The 9632-nt window shown below is 41.5% G+C and overlaps 1 protein-coding gene across 1 annotated transcript; it reads left to right on the plus strand.

Annotated features, from left to right (window-relative positions):
- Positions 1–1744: 1744 nt before the first annotated feature.
- Positions 1745–9476, plus strand: fbxo42 (F-box protein 42). The gene is made up of 10 exons (XM_050038745.1): positions 1745–1896; positions 2843–3122; positions 4116–4232; positions 4809–4943; positions 5585–5738; positions 5877–5987; positions 7032–7128; positions 7363–7419; positions 7539–7655; positions 7762–9476. Exons 2-10 carry the CDS (start codon positions 2849–2851, stop codon positions 8818–8820), a joined length of 2121 nt encoding a protein of 706 aa, XP_049894702.1. The 5' UTR covers positions 1745–1896; positions 2843–2848; the 3' UTR covers positions 8821–9476.
- The last annotated feature ends 156 nt before the right edge of the window (positions 9477–9632 follow it).

The following is a 9632-nucleotide window of genomic DNA, read 5'->3' on the forward strand; positions in this document are numbered from 1 at the left end:
TGGACTGAAAATGAAAGTGAAGATAAAATTGTCCAAGCCTGGTTTAGGTGCTTTATATTAATAACATAGCAGCCTATAGTTTTAATGTCTGCCTTATAATAAAACAGGATTTCTTACACAAGAATGCATGTAAGTTATTCATTTTATAGGTTGTTATTTCATTGTTTATACAATGTTTGTTTGTCTAGTGTGATAGGATTCTAACATCAATGTGGAAACATTAAGAAGATTTTGGTCTGCAACAGCAAAGACAGTGGTTATTCATGCAGGGCTCCTTAAATGCATTAATGTAGATTTGATTCGAACATCCTAGTACATTGCATGAATAAAAAGTATGGGATGAATTATGGATGTTATATGGTTAACACTGGGGTATGAAATCACAGCAATATTAAGCTCAGACTTATAACACATCAGAAACAGGTAGACTTAATACAGTCATTTCATTGCATTGTCCAGAGATCTATGAGATATAGGCGCACATGTTTTTCTGCTTTTATTGACTTCCTATTATTGTTATATATGTTTTTGTAAGTAGTTTATGTTCTCTATGTTAATTTTTGTGTTCTTTATAACATCGTGAAATTTTAACTTTTTTTAGGTGGTGGCTTCAAGTTAGCCCACTTGGCTTTCTGCCTCTTCCTGTACTGTATATTATTTGATATTTCTGTCACTGTGTGTATTCTAAATTGTGCACAAATAAAATTAAAAATCAAGTATCAAAACTGGTGGCTTTTTGTGGATGTGATGAAGTAACAGGCGGAAAAGACATCACTTTATGACAAAAAACCTGATCATCTTTTCTTTCTTTTCCTCTCTACTTGAGATGCTAATGAAAGCACAATAAAAGCATGCATTTACACTCTCAACAGTCATACTTTCCTACAACCAAATGAGGTCAATGCCCCATATTTCTTTAGGACCAGTGGTAACCATATGCTTATGCATAAATGGTGTTTTGACAGTTCTCTAAGTCAGTCTGTAAACCAGTATCCTCCTCATGTAGATCTGCACCCACTCACACACATACATACACAGATACATATGCATACACACACTTTCATGCAAGGCACACTTTTTCCTGCTTTTAAATTTGAAATTTTACTTTTTTTTAGGTGGAGGCCTCACATAAGCCCACTTGGTTTTCTGCCTCTTCCTGTAGTGTATATTATTTGTTATTTCTGTCATTGTGTGTATTTTAAATTGCGCAAAAATGAAATTAAAAATCAAGTATCACAAATGGTGACTTTTTTGTAGGTGTGATGAGGTCACAGGTGGAAAAATACATCACTTTATGTCCAAAGACTTGGAGATTTCTTCCTTTCTTTCTTTCTTTCTTTCTTTCTTTGAGATACTGATAAAAGGTTAATAAAAGTCTGCATTTTAGTTTATGTCATTCATTACTATAACCAAATGAGGTTAATGGCCCATATTTCTTTAAGACCAATGGCAACCATATGCTCATGCATAAATGGTGTTTTGACAGTTTACTAAGTCATGTTGATGTTTCCAGTTGCTGTGATATCATCCACTCTCAGATTGATCTACTGATTGATTTCCCAAAGATTAGGCAATAATTGATTATATTACAGTAGCCTATAATGTTTCTTTGCTACATGTTAAATTTGGGTAATTATGGGATAATTCCTACTGTCCCCTGGGCATCACATTTGCCCACAGCAGCTGGGGGCGCAGTGTCGGCCACAGAGGACCCACCCTGGTACCACACACAGTCAGCGGCTGCTACAGCGTCGCTGTGCTGCGGAGGACGCTGTTCACAGAGCGGAAGATGGCGACTGTTTGGAGGCTGCAGAGGAACCTCCGGAGCTGATACCGGGGGGAAGAAGAGCAGAGATACACACTCAAAGCCCACAAAAGACCACGACTACATCAACGGTAAATGATAACGCAGCAACAGTTTACAGAGTGAAATTGTCAGTATTTATCCGGCGTTAGAGGAGCTAGTTAATGAAGTGCACACAGCCTGTGCTCGAGCTAACGTTAGCAAAGATTATCAGCAGCAGACTGAAGATAACAGCCAGGTAGCCTGTGAGTTACTGGGTGTAACGTTAGCCGAGGCTGCTGCTATGAAAGGCTGTCGTGTCATTAAGATACTCAAGAAGACACATTTTGTCAAGCAGATGTATTTATGAAAAAACATGTTAGCTGTTGCTACATACCGTTAGCTAAAGATTCATTAATGTAAGCTAACGTTGGACGCTCATGACCAGTTAGCTAGCGTTAGCTAGTGCTAGCATATATTGTCTAAGGATCAAACGTTAAATCTAATTACATGTACACGCCGGTTAGTCCGTGTTTTGTTTCCTAAGTTGTTACTCGTTTAGTCGTCTGACATATCACAAGTTTAATGTTTTTTCCAATGTGGTTAGCTTTAGGTGGTACTTAGCATTAGCATTCCAACATTTAATTGGCTATGTTATGGCTAACGACAGCTAGTTAGAGGTAGCTAACGATATAAGAGGGACGTGCTACATGGAGGGGGCAGCTGCTAAGTGTAAAGAAAGGGCACCACCCGTTTCACACAATGGATGTGACAATTAAGACTGATGAGCTCTAAATACCACAAACATGGTGGTTATAGCTTTGCAGTGTCATTGGGTTTCTTGGGTTACATCAGACCAAACCAGTTTTGTTTAAGACTTCATCCTCATTAAATATGAGTTGCAGAAATCCAATATATATATATATATAGGTCAGGTGTGAAATGGGTGACTTTGCTAAAATAAAAGGCCAATCACTTTAATCACTGTCATAGTGTAGCTGATTGCAGCTGATGCTCCTGAACATTACATCACAAGCATGTCTCCCCATGTCTCAACAGACAATAATGTCCCGCTCCCCTGACAATGAGGATGGATGCTTTGTTGCCATGGATACAGAGGACGATGGTGCAGAGCCTGCCGGGATAACGGAGGAAGAGGAGGCAAACATGGGGTCCTGCAGACAAGAAGGGAACATGGACAGTGGTGCCAAAGGAGGGGGGAGAACAATGGTGGAGTTGCCAGAGGAAGTTCTCGAATATATCCTGTCCTTCCTCTCACCTTACCAGGAGCACAAGACCGCTGCACTCGTATGTAAGCAGTGGTATCGCCTCATTAAAGGTATGCCTCTCATATTTACATATTCTTGGGTAAAACTGAATCATTTGATGGAGTGATTAATCTTACAGCGGGAGTCAGTGGGCATTACAAGCGTAGCAGAGCTGGGAAATTTAGCTTTAAAGTGCTTGTGCTTAGCATAATATTCATAATTTAGATGTCATCTTTGACCATCCCGTCTCTTGAAAGTCACATCAGTCATCTTGTGCGATCGTGTACTTTCTAATTGAGGAACACAGCTAAATTAAGATCTGTGGTTAGATGGAGATGATTCTTCATGCCCTTATTTCATCTCATTTAGATGATTGTAATGCTCTTTTTAACCTGTCTATATCCCACTTTACTGTACCTTCAAGCTCTTCACAATGCAGCTGTTCAGCTCTTATATAACACAGATTTTATCCTCACATCACCAGTGTCCTATTAAACTTCATATTCATTTTAAACTACTGGTGCTAACTTTTAGAGCGATGCACTCCCCAGTATATCACTGACCTCCTCCGCTCATATATATGCCAAATCTGGCTCTTAGATCATCTGAGCTAAAGTTACTGGGCGTCACTCGAGCCCACTATAAAACCTAAGATGACTATGCATTTCAAGCAATCTTTGGAATTCCCTCCCCTTATCACTGCGATCCCTGAACTCATTTCATATTTTTATGAAACAGCTTTAGATGTTTTTACTCAGACAGGCTTTTGGTTAACCTGTCCCAAAAGCGTTTAACTGGTTTATTTGTATCTGTCCTTATTAATTTGCTGCTGCTGTGCTTTATTTTGTCTGCCATGTACTGGGAATCATTGCTATCTGTCTTTTTAATTTGATTTTACTAATTTGTTTTCAGTATTAACTTCTTTGTGATTTTGTATTTGTGCTATACAAATAAACTTTACTTAACCTCCTGAGATGAACGTTTAGAAAGTAATACTTATTTAAATGTGCTCATTGTCCAATTTTTTGTGTTTCTTTTGCTCATTACTGTTTTATCTGAACTAGGTGTCGCTTATCAGTGCTACCACGGTTTCTTGAGAGCTGTCCAGGAGGGAAATATCCAGTGGGAAAGTCGCACATATCCATATCCAGGAACCCCGATCACCCAGCGCTTCTCACACAGTCAGTACATGTTGCTTTAAAATGAAATATAAAATATAGAACTTCACATTATGCATCATCTGAAAATGATTCTGTGCGGTTGTAGCTGTGGATCAGACTATGAGTCAAGTATGCAGCAGTTAAAATGGGTTCTGCCCTGCGCAAGATTAGTGATTCATGAAAAGAGCAACATCAGACACTTAATCAATTTTGTTGTCTGATGGATCTCAACAACACTTAAAATAGATTTAGTGTTCGGGAGGCAGCCCACGTTCATGTTTTCAGTATCAGACTGATGCAAACATTTTTATCAGCAGCTTTGACTTTTTAAATAGATATGTTCTTTGATAATTTGTATTTTTAACTCAACACTGATTTGCTATAAATATTGAATTGGGCACATGTCCACTGTCAAATGCTGTAGCTTAATTTATGGACATAAAAGGTCATTTTTCTCAATGTTCATCTTTTGTTAACGTAGAATAAATCTGAATTTTGCTGACTGTAGCCTCGGATTCTTAAGATCAAATCTAAAAACACTTGAAGCTCTTTATTTGCTATGAAGTTGTTGTTAATTCTTCTGTTTTTGTGTTGCAGGTGCATGTTACTATGACTCAAACCAGTCCATGTATGTGTTTGGGGGTTGCACTCAGAGTAGCTGCAATGCTGCCTTCAATGATCTGTGGAGACTTGACCTCAACAGCAAGGAGTGGATCCGCCCTTTAGCCTCAGGTACGAGGAGGTTACGAGCAGTGAAGGCCAACAGGGAACAGAAATTTACAACATGTAGCTCTGGTAAAAAGTAACTGCTCATGGGGCTTATGTAAGGGAAACTGTGGGAGGGTGAACCACATTAAGTGAATGTAGTAGTCAGATGCTCAGCAGCAGCAGCAGCAGCTGAGCACACAGTATTTGAGGAGGTGGTAATAAAAAAAAACAAAGAAGCACTGATGAAATGGATGGTAGTGACATTATTTTACTAGTGCACTTGCATTTTATTGCTGTAAACTTTAGAGCTTACTGTGTCTTTTTATGAAATTGCATGCGAAGGATTTAGAGGTGGATATGTGTGTGAAGAGCATTTACCACAAGAGATTTGGTCTATTGCATCAGAAGATTAATCTTTGTGTTTCTAAACATTTTTGTCACTTGTATGTGAGGTGGCAAAACAAATACGCAGTCTTACTGTGTGCCATGTTTTCCATTTCTGTTCAGCCATTTTCACTTAAGATTTTAAGTAGTTAAGTAATACATTTTTCCTTCACTAACATATTTTTGGATAAATATTTATTGGATTATTTATTTACACATACACATAACATCGTGCATGTTTAGCTACAGTCTGAATCATATTTTGCTGTCTCCTTTTCCAGGCTCTTATCCATCTCCTAAAGCTGGAGCGACTCTAGTAATGCACAAAGATCTGTTAGTGCTGTTTGGGGGATGGACTCGCCCCAGCCCTTATCCACTGCACCAACCAGAAAGGTTTTTTGATGAAATCCACACCTACTCTCCTTCAAAGAACTGGTGAGAGACACTTCAGTACTGGCACTTAAAGGATTTAGTTATTACAAGTGATGGGCCAACTTTATACAGTTTGACTTTTCATCATCATCATTATCTTTTTCTTCCTTTTTGTGATTCTGTTTTTTTCCTGTCTCTCAGGTGGAACTGTATAGTAACGACACATGGACCTCCACCTATGGCTGGCCACTCTTCCTCTGTAATTGGAAACACCATGGTGGTGTTTGGAGGATCACTAGGAGCACGGCAAATGTATGCATGTATCACTTATTTTATTATACATTATTGAAGTCTGAGCTGCACAGATTAAAGGTGAAATCTGTAACTTTTTGCTCATCAAACCTACAGTAAAGATGACAGGGCAATAAAAGTGTCATTGACTCCTTGGGAGTCAGGTGACTGTGAGTGTATAATTTACAGAGGTAATATAGTTACGTCACCTCAGTAAAGCATACAGTACAATCACTGTAGTTTAGGGTTGCAGCGGTATACCATTTTCAAAGTATACCATGATATGAAAATTAATGGTTATCATACCATTATTAGTTACCGGTTATCATGTACATTTGCTTATCTACGATACTTAAAAAATGCAGCTGGACAGAGAGTCTCACTGTTGTTTTAGTTATTTACAACAGGGAGACTTTTTACAAATAGTTCCATTAAAATGGTTTCAAGTTTCAATTCTAGTAATAAAACTTGTTCAACCAAAAATTCCATTCCTTCCATTTTATACCTTTAAGAGTCATTGCAACTCATTATAATTCTGTAATACCGTGATGCCATAAAACTGCGATATTTTCTGAGACCTTTGTCGTACCAAAAAAAATCTCATACTGTTGCAAACCTACTGTAGACGTACCTTTGCATTTTAGGTGAAGAAGAAATACAGTGAGAGCTGGATGGAGCAGTGATGCAGCTATCCAGCAGCAACCCTGCCTACATTTAAGAGTACTGTCTGCAGTGGAAATGCTGAACAGATCTAGAATTTGGTCACATGTCCATACAGGTTACGTCTGTTTGGTGGATACATGGCTAGAGGCTTAAAACCTAAAAAACAAGTGGCAGGGGAGCTGGTACACAGCCTAGACAGGTCTTATTTGACAAATCTGATCAATGTTTCTCAAAAGCAAGTAACCAACCCCACTGCACCACATAAATGGATGCAATGATCATGTAAAACCTTATATATTAAGCTATAAGTTTTAAACTTTGTTAGTTTGAATATACTGCTGAATTAAATCTGCAGCTGTCACCTCTCACCATGTTGTTGTTCCCTCTGATTGTTCTGATCAGGAGTAATGAAGTCTGGGTTCTGGATCTGGAGCAGTGGTCCTGGTCCAAACCACCCATATCTGGCCCATCACCCCACCCACGAGGAGGCCAATCACAAGTAAGGCTTTAACAATCAGGATGGTTATATTGCTCATTTAAATGCGTTTTTAAACAAGGTCCTACCAATGTCTGAAAATAAAGTCGTTATTTCAAGTGCTGCTGAAGTTCAGACCCAGAAGAACAGCTTTGCCCTCTCTGAGCACTTGCAAGTGGGTGACATTGGGCAAGAAAGTGTCCACTTAAGTTTTCAGATTAAATTAAGTGTTAAATTAATTAAATGTTGTTCTGCTAGATTGTGATTGATGATCAGACGTTGCTCATCTTGGGAGGGTGTGGTGGCCCTAATGCAGTAAGTATTTTTTCTGCACTTCCTTCTAGTATCAGAACGACACATCCATATCTTCAAATGTTCCACGTGGCTATAAGTGCCTACAGTTTTGACTTGTCCTGTTGTCTTGTGTGTTAAAGCTCCTTAAAGATGCCTGGCTCCTCCACATGGACACTCCACCATGGAGGTGGCAGCAGCTGCAGGTGGAAAACGAGGATCATGGGGCTCCAGAGCTGTGGTGTCACCCAGCTTGTAGAGTAAGTGTCTGTCCGAGCTGTCAGTCCTATTCTTCAAATCTGTGTGTGTAATAATTAGATTGATCACTAATGTGTCGTTTTTCTCATCTTGTTTGTGCACCCTAAGGTGGGCCAGTGTGTGGTAGTTTTCTCACAGGCCCCATCCGGCCGTGCACCACTCAGCCCAAGTCTTAACTCTCGGCCCTCCCCCATAAGTGCCACACCTGCCCCTCTGGGCCCCGAACCGCCTTCCCTGCGTTCCCAGTCTCCTGTTCGGAGCGGGGCCGCCGGAGTCGTCTTGGGAGCTGTTGAAGAGGCTCCATGTGTAAATGGCCGATGGGGCACGCTAAGACCTCGGCCTTCAGCGAGAGGAAGTGCCAGAGAAGGAAGCCCATCCTCATCCCAACAGCAGTCTCCTTCGCAAGGCCCAGACAGCCCTCCTCTTCCTCCACTCCCCCCGTTACTAAATGGATCCTCCCCTTCACCAAGGACCAGCCCAGCGCAGGCTGCATCTCCTCCCTCTCGCCCTCTCCAGCCTGCCTCCACAGACTATGGCTGGGATTCTCCCCCTTCTGCCGCTCACCACCCTGAGGTGCCCAGCACCAACGGCCTGCATACACCTCCTGCAGGCTCCCCACACACACCCCCAGGAGCAGTGTCCCCCGCCGCCTTACGACGAGGTCTGGAGGCAGTGAAAAACAAATCTTCCTCATCTTTACCGTCTTCATCGTCATCGTCTTCCCTTCAGACACAGGGGGCTTCTCCTGGAGGAGGAAGTGGTGGAGGAGGAGCAGGTCCTCCTGGAACCCCTCCGTCATCATCCTCCAGCCCTCCACAGGCTGCTGGTGCTGATGGACATGCTATCCCACCTATTGCACGGCGTCTTGGCCATCACCCACCCCAAAGCCTGAACGTAGGGAAACCTCTGTACCAGTCTCTCAACTGCAAGCCCATGCAGATGTACGTGTTGGATGTGTCCAGGGCCAAGTCGGCCGGGGTGGTGTCCTGGAGAGTTTACGGGAACGGGACTCCCGCCGCGGTCACAGGGCCACCTGAGACCAGCCTTCACACGGTGGTACAGGGCAGGGGAGAGCTCATCATTTTTGGGGGCCTCATGGACAAGAAACAGAATGTGAAGTACTACCCTAAAACCAACGCCTTGTACTTTGTACGAGCTAAAAGGTAATGCAGCTCCAGGGCAGGACTGGGAAGACGGACGCTCCACCCTGTGATCACACAAGGGAATTGACACACACAAGGCCTTTTTCCTATAGAAAGGATTATAGGAAAAGAACATAATCATTGTTAGATGTTCCACTTCATAAAGTCACTATTCTCCCTTCTGCCTACTGCAAGCATTCAAAATACAACACTTTAACTACACTTTGATAAAAACATTTGGTTGAATGAGAATCCTGACTGTGTGTATGTGTGTGTGTGTGTGTTTGTGTGTGTTTGTGACTGCAGTGATTAGAGAGAACTGGACTTTTTTTTTTTTGTTGTTCCCCAAAAGGTGATCAACCAAACAAAGACATTTCTGTTTTCCTGTGTCACCTTCCTCTGAACTCTTGGAAGAGAGGAACTCCAGAAGAATGGACGCAGAGAGCGGTTGAAGACTACCTTGATTTTTGTATCACTCTTTAAGCCTGCAATGTTTACATTGAAAACGGTGTGCGTGTGTGTATGTGTGTGTGTGTGTGTGTTTGTGTGTGTGTGTGTGTTACGTGTGCACGGTGGTGGTTAAAAGTTGTTGACTAATGTGTGTCGGAGGCCATGTGGGAGAGAGATGTGGCACTGTACTATAAACATAGTTAAACAATAAAAGCCTCCATGTCTGCTCTGTCACAGTCTTAAAATTCCTGCTGTGTGTGTGTGTGTGTGTGTGTGTGTTTTCAGTCTACCAAACATTACTGCGTGGACAAAAAGATTTCATCATAAGGTCCTTTAGTAGCTGCTCTGGAGCTTTCAATCGTGATCTTCCTCAGTAGATGGAGTTTG

The sequence above is a fragment of the Epinephelus moara genome, chromosome 24, assembly GCF_006386435.1.
Source record: "Epinephelus moara isolate mb chromosome 24, YSFRI_EMoa_1.0, whole genome shotgun sequence".
NCBI lineage: Eukaryota > Metazoa > Chordata > Actinopteri > Perciformes > Serranidae > Epinephelus > Epinephelus moara.

Coding starts and splice junctions, on each gene's coding strand:
- fbxo42 (XM_050038745.1), top strand. CDS start 2,849: ATGTCCCGCTCCCCTGACAATGAGGATGGATGCTTTGTTGCCATGGAT. Junction 4,944..5,584: donor GATCCGCCCTTTAGCCTCAG/GTACGAGGAGGT, acceptor CTCCTTTTCCAG/GCTCTTATCCATCTCCTAAA. Junction 7,420..7,538: donor GGTGTGGTGGCCCTAATGCA/GTAAGTATTTTT, acceptor TGTGTGTTAAAG/CTCCTTAAAGATGCCTGGCT.